The 15,893-nt window shown below is 42.1% G+C and overlaps 1 protein-coding gene across 1 annotated transcript in view; it reads right to left on the reverse strand.

Annotated features, from left to right (window-relative positions):
• Window positions 1–1,054: 1,054 nt before the first annotated feature.
• The window catches only part of TM7SF3 (transmembrane 7 superfamily member 3), a 37,973-nt gene continuing 23,134 nt past the window's right edge, over window positions 1,055–15,893 (reverse strand). Inside the window, exons 6-12 of the mRNA XM_059081173.2 lie at window positions 15,565–15,742; window positions 11,573–11,659; window positions 10,172–10,252; window positions 9,382–9,534; window positions 5,126–5,223; window positions 4,415–4,577; window positions 1,055–3,147 (exon numbers count right to left, since the gene is read on the reverse strand). Of these exons, the coding sequence (XP_058937156.1) occupies window positions 2,885–3,147; window positions 4,415–4,577; window positions 5,126–5,223; window positions 9,382–9,534; window positions 10,172–10,252; window positions 11,573–11,659; window positions 15,565–15,742 (1,023 nt within the window). The 3' untranslated portion in view covers window positions 1,055–2,884. The remainder of the gene's footprint in view (window positions 3,148–4,414; window positions 4,578–5,125; window positions 5,224–9,381; window positions 9,535–10,171; window positions 10,253–11,572; window positions 11,660–15,564; window positions 15,743–15,893) is intronic.

Raw genomic sequence — 15,893 nt, forward strand, 5'->3', positions numbered from 1 at the left:
CAAAAAGGAAAACACAGGTAGCCTCCCTCCCAAGAAGGGCTGTAGCCCAATGGGAAAGCCTCCACCCAGTTCTCAGGAGATTAGCCAAGAATTCTGGGGTTTTAATGAAGGTTAATAACAGGTATCAAGTACATCATCAAGGAGTGAACTTTATACCAAAAAATTCTTTATAAATGCTGCTGTGGAGAAATACTTAATGGATATTGGAAATTTTAAGTATCTATCATGTACTTTGTAATGAATAGGAAATGGTCCACGACCACAGAGAATTAACTTGGAAAAACATGTTTTCACTGTGTAAAATTAATAACTCCCCAAAAGTAGAGATCATGGCAATATTAGGAGCATAGGAGCTTCCTACCAATTCACCAGCAGAAGAAAACTGAAAATAATCAATGAATTACATTTTCATTATGATAGAGTATAAAGCACATTTGGATAGGGAGTTCTCAAATTTTGGTCTGGGCACTATTATTTGATAACTGTGACTTCATATAATTTACTCCTTGGTTAAGAATTTCCTCAGGTATAAAATAACATAACATGTTAAGATCAGTTAACATTATCTCTGAAGTTCACTCCTGGTCTAATATTCTAGCAATTTCTTTGTTAGAATCAGTTTTCTATCCCAATTTATATAGAACTCAACTGGTCTATAGCACTGGTTAGCTGCTGTGGTTTGGCAACCTAGTAGCCAATCTACAATAGGTTAATCAGAACCAAAACATTTAAATAGTAGAACCAAGTTTCCAGCAACACTTTTTCTTGCTTGACACAACTGAAGTACTAAAGACACCAACACAAACTAATGCATTAAAGACATCAGCTTTCCTTTTAACAAAGAATATAACTTTTAACACATTATCTCATATTTTGTTCATTTCCTATCATTCCATTTATACTTAAACTGATTTTTTTAATAAAGAATTGTTTGTCCAGATTAAATAATTTTGTTTTCATAGCTATGAAACGGTCCTCTCATGTCTTGTTACTTTGGTACAAAAATACAGTTGGTAAAAAATTTTATAGGAATTTTATAATAATGAGACTTATTAGCATTTTTTCAAAATAGGTATTTATTATTTAAAAAATTATACGAACTGACTTATTACTCACAAATTATCATGAAAAGTTTTAAACAATTTGTCTCCCCCCTCCAAGAAAGTGTGTTTTGTCTTTATACTCTTTACTGGCACTGCATTTTGATGGTATAGGGAAAAACTCACACATATTCCGTATAACTTTGTTAGAATTTACAACAATACAGAATCCAGAATCCCTACCGCCAACTATTAAAAAAACACATTTTTTTCTTCAAGTTTAAGTGTTTTTGAAGTTATATAAACAGTAAATAAAATAAAATAAACAGTAAAACACCTGTGTATAATTTTTCAATGCAAGAAATGATTAGTCAAACATTTTTTCATTTTGTTTCAACCTTACCAGAACACTTTTAAGAGCGAAAGTTGACAATTTTCCAGTTACCCGAAACTTCAGAAACCTACTGTCCACTGAAAACCTCTGAAAAGCAGCATCATTTAAACAGCAGTTAACTTACAAATGGGAATGCAACCACCACAACCGACTTCAAGGCCACTCAGGCACGTCTGAGTCACCAGCTCCAAATGCAAGGCAGAACCTCCTCGGCCTGAGGAGAAGGGATGCAGCCCAGTGCATCCGCCGCTTTCTTGTGGTGGAACAAAGTCAAAACTGAAGGGACTCTCCTCACGGAGTCCAAGTCATTGAAAGCAGCTCTATTAAACACCTGAATCCTTTCTGACGCCCTCCTCCGCGCTTTACAACACAGACAGGACAAACAAAGGCTTCATGCACAGATTTTCTGAAACTGTGCCAATGCTGTAACAACTAATTTAGCAGAAAGAACTACAAAATGCAAATTTTTTAAAGGTTTCCGTATTAATGGGATTATGGATGAAGCTAGAAGCCAATTTGTCTCCCAAAAATAAAACAATTCATATGTCATCGAATGCAGTTTCAATTAGAGATCAGCTATCAACACTATTTTAAAAGGTCTTGAAAGGAAAAATAAAAGGCCATTTTTTAATCTGGAATATAAATAAATCATCCATATAAAAACTCTATTATCTATATAAATGGACCTACTTTCAAATAATTGGAATAATTTAGCTATTTAAATTACCATTTTAAGCAATAAAAGGCAAAGACGAGGGGTACCTACTGAACTATATACTTAAAAAAATGATCGATACGGTAAATATGTATTTTACCATAAACAAAAAAGGGTACTTTTTGATAACATATGATACTAAGAAAGACACAACTAAGTAATCAGACTGCTATTAGTAAGAAAATAAGTTAGTTTTCCCTGTTTTGTACTCTGAAGTTCAAAGGCCCAGTTTCAAATTCCCAAAGCTCCAAACACAGTGACAAATAAAAGTTCAGTCCAACCCTTAAATCAAATCACCCTCCGTGCCCTGGCCCCCAAGTTTGGACAGACTCAGGTGACAAAATTGTTCAAGGTGTTATTAAAAAACAAAAAAAACACAGCTTTACAGGAGAACCACTGTTTTCAAGTTCCTTTTTTAAAAAGTGTATCTGTTTAATGGAATAAGTTGACATATATTTATAAACCATATATTTATAAACCAAAAGGTAATTTCTTAAGTATTTCATAATAAGGAAGAACCTCTCTACCACCAACTTTTTGGCCATCTTTCTCCCTCTCACTTAGAATTACTGTCATCTCCCTGGTATACCCTTACCCTGTATCAAAGCACGGACACAGAAGCTGGTTTCTTAGCAGACTTGCCCCAGAGACTGCTGCAGCAGCAAGGCAGCAACATCCAATCTGAGGCGGTACCTGGGTTGTACTTCAACATTGCACTGACCAAGCCCTCCGCATCTACAGAAGCAGGGGCGTTCTTTCTCCGGCTGGCTGTTCCTTCTGGAAGAGCTCTTTGATCTGGGCTAATCGGCCCGAGAGCCTCTCTCTCAGTGGAGGGATGTGGTAGCTGGGGTCCAGGATGTTCGTTGCTCTGCGCTCACGCTCTCGCTTCCATAACTTGTATGGGTGGGGAGGGAAAAACGGTTGCCCTCTTTCTCTTCGAATCTGTAACGTAATTCCACTTACAGCCAGCATCCCCCATACTGCCAGGATAATAAAGTCTAAAGAACGGGAGAGAAGCACAGTTTGAACTCCTGTATTTTAAAACCTAACAGATCGAAGACAACATTTCATAGCCTCAAACTGTATCATCTTTTCTCAGTTAATACTAGACTTTCTGGTAAGTTTGTCCAAACATACATGTATTTTCCTCACTTACCAGCCAAGGGGTAAGTGAGGAAGCTATGGTCTTACATTTTAAAATAGGAGTTTCCAATTAGAAGGCATTTGAAAGTCCAGACAGGTTGTAAAGGATCAGTTGTTTGGATCCTTGGCATTCCAATATTTTATGACTAGTGCCCACAGACAGAGCTGTTTGTTATTTGCTGTGTTTCTCTAGAGGTGGGGGGAAAGGCAGTGATCTCACAAATGTACATCATTGGAACGTCATGATGCTCTTTTTTGCCATCCCACCCTATATGGGACCCCACCCCACTCATAGAGAGTGGATACAGAAATGCATGAAAGAGTCAACAAATTGTTCTGAGCTTCTAGCAGAAGGCTTGGCAAAATACCGTCAAACTTCCAAGACATGTGGATTTCAGGGTCTTTACCATCAACCTCTTAAAGAATGAGGGCAGGCTCAGGATAGCAGAGGGAAAGATTTGCCCTTAAATGTTCATAACAATCACAGTGGTGCTTATTTATATATCTTCAATTCTAAGACCTGCTTTTCCGTCCTCGCTATTCTAACATTTCTGAAACCAACGTATCTCATAATCTTTGTGAACATTAGTAGTCATTTCTTTCAAAAAGTTAATGGAAAATCTTTAATGGGTAGACTCTTACAATTGAGGAAAAATACAACTACTGATTGAAAACCACTTTCACTTTGATTAGCAAATGACGTGCTTCTTTATAGGAGGAAAACAAGGGACTAGCTTAAAAAAATCAGGTGGTCGTTCTCACCCCTCACCCCACCCCAACTCATAAGGTGCCAAACAGCTTTATTCTCAGCATTTTTCTTACAACTGGGACCTGACCAGATAAACCTTAGTAATCCTGGCTTAGACATTTCTTAAATAAAGTTCATTTACTAGATTTTTAGAAGTATGACTTTCAGCCACCTTACAAATTTAAATTCTTCATTCCTATGATCATACGTTATTAACACAGGGCTCTTATAGCATTTGGGTGGTGGGAAGTTCCTCCTTTTGTCCAGTTAACCTTCCTTCAATCTTTCGGTCTGGTTACCAAGAGTTCCCGTTAGTACAGGTGGGCCAATATGCCTATCTGACTATCCCTTGGTTCTCGGATTTAGAGTCTCACCATTCGTTTGAAAAGGCACATTTGTGAAAGCTCTGCGGAAATCCACGTGCAGCACTCTCTTCAGGACGTTCAAAGTGATGCAGGAAAGGCTTGTGTACAAGTAACTGTCAACGGCCAAGACCACCGAATAGGAGCCAATGACTCCACAACTCAGTATGTTCAGCTGTGGAAGGGCAGAAGAGTTTAGGCGGCACCTCTGGTAGAACAATAATAGTTTTTTAACTTTGATCACTGGCCTCAATCCCAGGGAATCACTTCTCCCTCAGAGCATGGGAAGAGAGACCAAGTCTAACAGCTGAATAAAGATTACCTGCAAACAATCTTCAACACCTACAGTTGGTAAAACAGTTTCCCTCATCATAGAAAATATCTTCCCTAGGAAAGAACTTCAACAATAAATTCTAATTAGATTAAGAACCATTCTTCTGGAGAGACGGCTGAAATGAACAATCCAGCAGATTGCTGCATTACTGTAAGCCCTACCTTCTCTGCTTCTGCTGTTAAGAGGGATATGACCTGCACCTCTTGATGGAAAAAACGTCATAACTAGGTAATCGTAACTAGAACTTCTCTTGCTTTCACAGTAACAAGGCTATCTAAAAATCAATCATCTGATACAGATAATCAGACAGCTCTCTCTGGTGAATAAAAATGCAAAACAACTGAAGGCCCAGGACAACAGGATGAATAAACTGACCCGATGACACTTACTATTCTTAGGCAGCCCATGAAAACCGCTGGAATGAGAATAGCTATACAAGAGAAGGTCACCCAGAACACTGAGTCATCACGGAAAATCTTTAGGTTTCCTGGAAAAGCAAAAAGAAATCCAGAGTAAACAACAGGTTCACCAAGTTAAGTTTCATTTTCTCAACGTGTGAACATAGACGTACATCGATGATTTAATTTAACAACCAGGGAATATGTCGGCAATTAGACATGAACTGACTTTTTTCACTTAACTGTCAATACAATCCCCTTTGAAGGGAGTGTCCTAAGAAGGTAGAGCGGGTGGGAGGAAAATCAAGCAGGTAAATGCTCTGCATTTATTACCAGGATAATTTAGAAGAGGCTGGACTAGTCCAAGCTCTTCCATTGACCAGCTGTGATGCTGGGCCTCAGTTTCCTAACCCATAAGATGAGAAGGTTGAACTACTTCATCCCCGAGCTTCAAATCGTCCCTTCTAGCTACAGATTTCTATGATTCCATGATTTTGTACTGCAAAGTAAAAAATATAAGTGGCATTCAGAGTTAACCATAGGAACTCCCATATAAGCAGCAAAATCGATTTAATAGGGTATTTATTTATTTATTTTTGCAGTGCGCGGGCCTCTCACTGTTGTGGCCTCTCCCGTTGCGGAGCACAGGCTCCGGACGCGCAGGCGCAGCGGCCATGGCTCACGGGCCCAGCCGCTCCGCGGCACGTGGGATCTTTCCCGGACCGGGGCACGAACCCGTGTCCCCTGCGTCGGCAGGTGGATTCTCAACCACTGTGCCACCAGAGAAGCCCGGTTTGGTTTTTTTTTTAATATTAAAGTTGTGGTCTTTTTTTTTTTAAATAAGTAATTCAGTGAGTAAGGCAGAATAATTCTTTATTTTATTTATTTATTTTTGGCTGTGTTGGGTCTTCGTTTCTATGTGAGGGCTTTCTCCAGTTGCAGCAAGCAGGGACCACTCTTCATCGCCGTGCGCAGGCCTCTTCACTATCGCGGCCTCTCTTGTTGCGGACCACAGGCTCCAGACACGCAGGCTCAGTAGTTGTGGCTCACGGGCCTAGCTGCTCCGCGGCATGTGGGATCTTCCCGGACCGGGGCTCGAACCTGTGTCCCCTGCATTGGCAGGCGGATTCTCAACCACTGCACCACCAGGGAAGCCCGATTTAATAGGTTTTTACCATCAGTGCATTTCCTGCCCAGCCACTGCACGCTGGAAGAGAAGATTTCCTCAGGCATCAGGAAGGATGGGAGCCAACCACTCATCTGGCCTACTAAACCCTTCTCCAAAGTCCAGCACACCTTGGGGTGACCCAGGACAGATACATAAGAACTCCTATTATAAATTACGTTTAAATAGCAAGAATATAAATCTGACAATTATTTCATATTGACACTGGCACTGTCACTCAGTCCAACTGGAGGTGGCCCCATATCTTGAGACCCATGTATCCTGAAAGAGGGGGAGTTCCATAGTGAGGGACTCTGACCTGGAGACCCCACATTCTCAGGAAGCAAACTGCAACATGCTGCAATGAGGTGAATGGATGGATCAGATCTCGAGGTCAACTATACTAACCTTCACAAACTGCACAGGGAGGGGGTTTAAAAAAAGGAATGCAGGATTAAAAAGAGGAGTTATGTAACACAACCTTGTACATCAACTCTACTTGAATAAAATAAATTTGAAAAAATAGTAGTTATTATGCCAGGCATGTGAACACTGACCCTTTCAGAGTACAAGCTCTTGGGTAGACACATAATAACGTGAAAACAGTAATTTAATTGGATCTGAGAGGTCAGCCAAATCTTTCTCAAATTTTAATGCTTAAAAATATGAGTTTGCACCCACTCTTATTAAGGCGACACTCACCCTAAATGTCCTTAAGCAATTAGATAGTTCATACATTAACTACCAAAACTAAGATAGTTCAATACATCAACTACAAACAATTCTGACCCATCATCCCTCCATCCTCTAAGCATTAACAAAAAGGGAGGAAGCTCATTAAGTAGTATTTGATGATTTAGCACTTCTAGAGTAGAGCTCTGAATCTGCATTTTCAACAGACATCCCTGGGAACCTGTCATTTAGTCAAATCTAAACAATGCTACTTTGCAGGTAGATAAAAAGCTACCTGCAGGGGGCCTGTGGAAATGAACTAGGCTGTAGGTTTGCTAAAATCAAAACAAAGGGCCTTAGAATGGTCAGTAAACACACAGGTCACCAATTCTCTGTGATCTTAAAAAAAAAATCTTTAGAGAGCCAACTGCACTCAATATCCTGTGTTCTCAAGAACTGACAGCCTCAAGAGACAGGCACTCTTTTTTTCTGAGACAGCTATTCTTATATCTAACATTTTCATCACCTTTAATCTGATATCATTATATAAGAACTAAACATTGTCACAAGAAGGAAATAGCCTAATACTTTTGACTGTAGATACTCCCTTTTGTTTCTTAATTGAAATAGAGTTGATTTACAATGTTGTGTTAGTTTCAGGTGTATAGCAAAAGTGATTCAGTTATACACACACACATACACATATATATATTCTTTTTTGGATTCTTTTCCATTATAGGTTATTACAAGATACTGAATATAGTTCCCACGGTATATAGTAGGGCCTTGTTGTTTATCTCTTTTAAATATAGTAGTGTGTAGATACTCCTTTTATTTTGCATTTTTGCCAACAAACAAGAAATGTTAAGTTATTGTACAACTGCAAAGTGAAGGGAAGCAGAACAGGGCACCCCAAAATGTGCCCCTCTGGCATGAGCTGAAGGCAATCAAGACCCAGCAGATTCAGAAAAACTTTTCTTTCCCTTAACTGCCTAAAAGAATTTAGATCAGGGTCCTGGCCCAGAACAAAAGCAATTACCAGAGATAACTTTTTATCTGAAAGCCTTACCTGCATGGCAAACATCTGCTCTTCTTATGTTCCTGTAAACTGCCCTCCTCCCCTCTGAAGCCCCAGACTCCATTCCATTTCTTAGCTCGGGATGGCAGATAAGCCTGAACTGCTTGACTGCCTTTTGAGTCATATTTTTATGGGACTCCAGTGGCACAAAATTAAATCTGTTTTTCTCCTGTTGATCTGTCTTATGTCAATTTAATTATTAGAGCAGCCAAAGAACCTAGAAGGGTAGAAGGAAAATTTTTCCTCCCCTACAAAAGGAAGTTAACTTACAAGCTAACTAGATTTTAAAAACTGATTGAAATTGAATAACTTAAAAAAAAAACCCTTTGGGCTTCCCTGGTGGCGCAGTGGTTGAGAATCCTGCTGCTGATGCGGGAGACGCGGGTTCGTGCCCCGGTCCGGGAAGATCCCACGTGCCGCGGAGCGGCTGCGCCCGTGAGCCGTGGCAGCTGCGCCTGCGCATCCGGAGCCTGTGCTCCACAACGGGAGAGGCCGCAGCAGTGAGAGGCCCGCATACCACAAAAAAAAAGGTAAGTTTAGGGGCTTCCCTGGTGGCGCAGTGGTTGAGAGTCCGCCTACCGATGCAGGGGACACGGGCTCGTGCCCCGGTCCGGGAAGATCCCACGTGCCGCGGAGCGGCTGGGCCCGTGAGCCGTGGCCGCTGCGCCTGCGCGTCCGGAGCCTGTGCTCCGCAGCGGGAGACGACGCCACAACAGTGAGAGGCCCGCGTACCACACACACAAAAAAGAAAAACCCAGAACCATCCCTTTGCTACTGCCCTAGGATGACTACAAGTAGGTACTTTGGGAATACTCGGGGTTTGGCAAAGGGTGGGAACAGAGGTTAGGGGTAAAGAGAAGACGGGGCGGGGCGGGCAAAGAACCAGGTTCCTCAGCTCAGCCGCCATCAGAGCAGCACCAAATTTATCTGTGGGGTGTATCAGGCTTCTGCTTAAAATTCACTTGAAGAAAGAGTTCCAGGGTTTAACAAATAAAAAACGAAAACCACTATTCTGCCATATATAAAGAATCCCCTTTACCTCCCTTAATTTCAACGAACAGAAACGCACACCCACGCTGCCCTTCTCATGACAAATAGATACAAAGCTACCTCCAAAGACATTCTAGAATTATCTATACAGAGCGCCTTTGAGGAGAGAGGGATTCTTACTGGTACTGACCCTCCCCAAAGTGCCACATTATCAGTGCAAATTTCCAGAACTCTAAGGAGAGGCCCCAAATCCCCGACGAGGGGATATGTGTACTAGAGAGCTGAAATGAACTCTTTGAACAACGAACGGAACACACATAACGTTAGTTACACATCTCCTACCCAGTGGAGTGAAGAAAGTCACTGATGAGACGAGGAGCCCCAGCACCAGTCCAACACACAGCATGCAGACCGCAAGGATTCCAAATCGCCACCAAGCAGCTACCAAGAAAATCCCACCGACACTTCCGGCAACGGCTGTCAGAACCAGGCGGACTGCACAAGGAGGGAGGATGAACAGTTAGATCAGAGGAAGCTTTCCAACCGCACCCTTAGACACACTATACCGTTACCAGAGCCAGCCTAGCCTTCCTCTGGGTCGGGCACCGAAGACGCATCAGTGGTGCGGTGAAACCAGCATGGGGAGGCCCTCTCTAGGGAGGGCCCGGTCTGAGGCTGGAAACCAGCCGGGGAGCTAAACCTCCAAGGACTAGTGACAGGCATGGCTTGGTACAACCTGTAATTGGGGCAGAGGAAGAAGGGGTGACAAGCATTCTGTTCAATATGACAAGGAAGGAGGGGTTGTGTTTGTTTTAAGGTAAAGAAAATCCTAACACTCTGACTGCTGTAAATGTCATATGGTCAATATACCACACAGCTGGAACACAGGTTTATAATCAATATGGCCCTTCATCTCCCTCAGTAACAAGGAATTCACCATGTAGATTAAAAACGCGGGAGAGAAGGTCTAAAGGAGTAGTTTAGAAAAGATGCATAGAGCACAGGTGGCCAATTATTTTACACACGTAAGAGGATATCACACACAATACTGTTCAAACTGTAGAAGGAAAGGTGGGTGTAAACAGTGCCTTCCTTTTTGAACACTCACTCAAACTATATCATTTTCACTTACCATCATACTTAATAGGTGTCAGTCTTGTAATCAGTATATAAAAGAAGAATCCCATGAAGATAAAGCCTATAAAGAATAGTTCTAGTAGCAAATGACCAAGGAAGGAAAAAAACAAAAGCTACAGTTAGTAAATGCAATTTAAATGTCTATCTAAAAATACATGCTTCAGTTCCCAGAATTTACACATGAGGGCATTCAAAGAAGAGAAATAATTATCTAAAAGGCAGGAAAAATGCAGAAGTCATTGGGAGTAAATATTATCATTAAATGGGTACAAATTAAAGTATTAACTATTGGATACATTTTCTTGTATATAGGTCAATTTCAATTGGTCAGTTGTTAATTTCATAGCTCATTTTAATATATTTATACTTCCTACTTAAAACAAAAATAGAACTTTAGTCATTGTGTCTGATCTGAAATTACAGACTAGATTTCAATTCATTCCATAAGCAAGAATACAATTTGAAAGGTTAAAAAGAAAAATATTCCAAAGCAAAATGTGACTTTTATGTCTTCTTTTAAGTCAACCTTTCCTGTTTAGGATGAACATCAACCATTGTCTTCACCTATAAAAAACCTAGTAATACCTTTGGGACCTTGCATACAGCTTAACAATTAAATTCTGTATTACAGAATCATTCTACACTTTGAGAAATTAAATATTCTTCACAATATTCTCTTCTTAATCAAGAAAAAAAGTATAGTAATGGAGGGAAAGCAGTTGCTGCTTCAAACAATTTATTAAAGGAAGTTCGAAGAGTTTTATAAGATCAAGATTATGTTTACTCCCTCCTTGATGCTCATTATACTGCCTGCTAATGAATTATATAAGGATTTTTTTTTTTTTTTAGTAACTGCAAACATCAGTTATATAAAAGTCAGCCCAAAGAATTCAAATCAATTCAATGAGCATAATTCATATTCTACTTCCCCCATTGGGTTTCACTGAGCAGATCGTGGAGTTCCCATCTGCTGTCTGAACCTCCCAGGGCTGTGCAGACATTTCGACCTCCCTATACTGTACACTGCAGCCTGATTTATACGAAACCATGTCAATCACCATCACCAAAATCCACATATATTTTTACAGAGACGTCCTGATTTCTAATTAGTAATCTTTGGTCAACTAGTCAATCTAGCAATTGAAGTTCTGATGTACAAATCAAATTTTATTCCCCTCTTAATAAGAGAAGGTTGCATTCCATTGTTGAGAAAAGAGAAAAAATCAAAATGCATTGTAATTCAGTAGAATCTTTACTAAAAGACCCCAGCTACAAATCTATAAAGATAGTGGAGGTAGCCAGTTGCTTCCTCTCCTTACAGGTCATAAATTCCCCAGCAGCATTTCAGAAAAAAGACCACAAGGCATGTAAATAGCAACTATATTAGACAAAATACCTGTTTTCCAGAATCTGTGTCCAAAGAAACAGATGAAGAGACCAAGCAGGGCAAAAAGAGTGAAGAACACTTTGGTAGATACTCTTCCTAAAAATAATGAAAACTAAGTGCATAATACATCGAGTTTGATACTTTGAATTTAATTAATATAGAACAAAGCTTCATGAAAAAAAGCGAAGTGAACTGACAATAATTTATTCCATGCATGTATAACTTATTTTAGAAACATCCTTGCCACCCCTAATGACTTACTCTGTGTGGGCGGTGAATACCAATGGTTGCTGGTGTCACAAAAAGAGAAATCAGACAACACTGCTTCCTGATGAAGGTCTGCAATACCACCCACAACACACTTGGGGGAGAGGATGGGGGAGAAGTGGGAAAGGAGGAGGAGAGACAGCGCGCCTAAAACAAATACCTGTTTCTTCACAAATAAACTACAAGAAAAAAAGGAGGGTCGGGGGAGGGAAAACGATGGCTTAAAGGGGATTTAAGACACACATCAACTAAACACAATGTGCGGACCTCATCTGAAACCTGATTCAAACAAAACTGTGAAAAACAATTAAGAAGCCTGGGAAAATGTAAACACTGGCCGTTAATCTGACGCTATTAAGGAATTCAACATTTTTCATTGAGACTTGTGTTAATGATACTGTGGCTATATATTTTTTTAAAAACAGCACTTATCTTTAAGATACACATATTGTACTAAAATTTCGTAAGCAAAATGACCGTTAGGGACCCACTCTAAAAGAATCCAGTGACAAGGGGTGGGGCACACAGGGATACAGGTGGGTGTGTAACTGCAACAAGGTAACGGTCATGAATCAAAATTGCTAAGGCGGGGGCTTCCCTGGTGGCGCAGTGGTTAACAATCCACCTGCCAAGGCAGGGGACATGGGTTTGATCCCTGGTCCGGGAAGATCCCATGCAGAGCAACAAAGCCCGTGTGCCACAACTACTGAGCCTGCACTCTAGAGCCCGTGAGCCGCAACTACCGAAGCCCGCGTGCCTGGAGCCTGTGCTCCACAGCAAGAGAAGTCACCTCAGTGAGAAGCCCACAAACCGCCAACAAAGAGTAGCCCCCGCTCACCACAACTAGAGAAAGCCCACGAGCAGCAACAAAGACTCAACGCAGCCAAAAAAAAAAAAAAGTTGATTATAAGATTTTGGAGCAGGGCTTCCCTGGTGGCACAGTGGTTGAGAGTCAGCCTGCCGATGCAGGGGACGCGGGTTCGTGCCCCGGTCCGGGAAGATCCCATGTGCCGCGGAGCGGCTGGGCCCGTGAGCCATGGCCGCTGAGCCTGCGCGTCCGGAGCCTGTGCTCCGCAGCGGGAGAGGCCACAACAGTGAGAGGCCCGCGTACCGCAAAAAAAAAAAAAAGGCAATGTGAGTCCATCCGCCCTACTCCAAGCTCAGGAAAGGCATCCTAGTGTGCATGGAGCTTGAAGACAAAAGCCACAGAACCCAACTCTGAGCTGGAGAAACAGTAGGCTCAGACCTTTCCCTCCCTTCCACCTAACGTGCAAAGACAGGTCCCAGAGCTCACTCTCATTAGGGGGGACCCTGGTGCAAAGAGTCTGAGGGAAAGGAGACGGAGGAACCCAGACAAGATACAGCTCATCAGTCAAAAACGCAGAACTTATATCTGCCTGGTCTCTTGCACTGTATCTCTCAAGGATCTTGCGCGTGGCAGTGGAAGACCGGGCAGGATACAGAGGAGAGCAAACATTAAACCCTGGCTTGAACCCAACCAACAGACTTCATTCTTTAGAGCAAAACTCCTTGAAAGAGTTCTTTGAACTCTTTGCAATTTCTTTCCTCCAATTTGTTCTTGAACGTAGTCGAGTCAGGCTACCCTGAAATGCTCTCACTGGCACCTGTGGCCTCCATGTTGCTAAATCCAGTGGCCATTTTCCAGTCTCTTTCTCAGCTTCCCTGTCAGCAGCATCTGGCCCAGGTGATCACTCTCTCTTCCTCTAAACACTTTCTTCTCTCGGCTACAAAAAACTCTTTCCTTTTACCAGTCTGGTTGCGCCTTCCCAGTCTCCTTGGTGGGATCTTCTTCAATTTCCTGACCTCTAATCATTGGAGCGCCCAGGGCTCAGTCCTTAGACCCCCTCCCTTTCCTACAGCTATAAACATAAAAGGAGTGATGAACATGGGAAAATGCCATTTCGTAAACGGCTGGTAATAAATGTTTCAGGCAAAGCTCACTAGATGCTAAAGCCAGCAAGTGAAGAGTTTGAAAAACGACTATTTACCTGTACTCAAAGTATCTCCCCAAAAGATACTTAAAGGGGAAAATAGTTACTACACAGCGGAGAAACCTGACCAACACCCCTAACCAAGTAATCAGGGTTACTACCACCAGGAACAGAAAACACAGATATCAGGTGCCTCTAGGGGACACTTCATCACTTCTTTTGTATTCCTACCAAAACTTCATAATCTGAACTTAGTCACAAGGAAACATCAGATAAACCCAAACTGAGGATGTTCTACAAAAATAAATAACCTGTACTCCTCAAAAAGGTAAAGGTTTTGAAAGACAAAAACAGACTAAGAAATTGTGCCAGATGCAGGAAGATAAAAGAGACAGTTTAATGCAACATGTGATCATGAAGTGGACCCTAGACCAGAAAAAAATTTTTTCTTCTGGTTATAAGGGACATTGGTGGAATAACTCGTGAAATTTGATAACATCTGTAGGTTAAATAACAGTACTATATCAATGTTAACTTTGTGATTTGATAGTTTTACTACTTATATAAGGAAATAAATAGAAACATTTAAGGGCAAAGGGGTCTCTACGTCTGCAACTTGCTCTCAAATGCTTCAGGAAAAAAAATGTATATATATATGTGTGTGTACATAGAGGTAAAGAATAAAAAGCAAACAGCATAACGTAACTAACATCTGAGGACCATTGGTGAAGACTATGCAGAATTCTCTGAACCATTTTTGCATCTTTTCTGTGAAACTGTTTCAAAATAAGATGCTAAATACACATAAACAGAAAGATCTTACAAGAGTCCCACTGCCAGCGCCCTCTCTCTCCTGGACACTATGATGGTCAATCTCCCTATTTCTGCTCTTGCCCCTGATTTTTCTCAAACAAAACAAAACAAAGCAGCCAGAGTGATCCCACTGAAACTCGAATCAGCACTATCTGCTCAAGCTCTCCAATGCCTTTTCATTGCTCTCAGAATAAAAGCTATAGTCCAAACTGGGACCTGCGAGGCCACCCCCTCCAGCAGCCGCATGAGGCAGGCTCGCAGCTGAGGGTCTCTGCACTGGCTGTCCCCTTGGCCGGGCACCCCCCGCCACTGCCCCGCCGGTGACACATCCATGGCTCCCTGCCTCGCCCTGGGTCTTTACCCTAATGCTACCTGTTCAGCAAGGACTTCCCAAGCCATGCTTTCCCAAATTCTCTCACCCTCACTGGTTATCTCCCTTTCCTACTTCTTTTTTTTTTTTTTGCGGTACGCGGGCCTCTCACTGTTGTGGCCTCTCCCGTTGCGGAGCACAGGCTCGGGACGCGCAGGCGCAGCGGCCACGGCTCACAGGCCCAGCCACTCCGTGGCATGTGGGATCTTCCCGGACCGGGGCACAAACCCGTGTCCCCTGCTTCGGCAGGAGGATTCTCAACCACTGCGCCACCAGGGAAGCCCCTCCTACTTAATTCTTGCTTCTTAACCCTCGTCATGTATCTCACATACGATATATTTCACAAATGTATCTTGTCTGTCTCCTCTCCCCCACTAAGATGCAGGCTCCTGGAGGGCTAGTATTTTGCCTGTTTTGTCCACTGCTCTATCCCAGTGCCTAGAACAGAGAGTGGCGTAACGGAGGGGCTCAGGAGGCTTGTGCTGAACGCATGAATGAGTGAGACAAAAGCACTTTTAAATATCCTTAAGTTCTGTACTAGTTGACAAAGACTGGCAAAGCCAAAGAAGAATTTTCACAGTTGAAATCCACAAACTCACCAAGGGAAGAACAATTATCCTCCCCTGCCTCAAAGCTGCAGGCGTAGGTGTGAGCAGGGACGTAAGCTGCAGACGTATTCAGAAATGGATCCCTAACGATGACATTGTAAATGACACCTTGTCCCCGGCGGGAGGAGAACGAAACACTTGTCTTGTCATCAGCTGTTAGGGTAACCACCTGAAGCCAAAAATAATGCACCATCAGTGTTTAGATTAAAAAAAACAAACCCCATTTCTCCACACCCTCTCCAGCATTTATCGTTTGTAGATGTTTTGATGGTGGCCATTCGGACCAGTGTGAGACGGTATCTCATTGCAGCTCTGATCTG

Source organism: Kogia breviceps, chromosome 12 (assembly GCF_026419965.1).
Source record: "Kogia breviceps isolate mKogBre1 chromosome 12, mKogBre1 haplotype 1, whole genome shotgun sequence".
NCBI lineage: Eukaryota > Metazoa > Chordata > Mammalia > Artiodactyla > Physeteridae > Kogia > Kogia breviceps.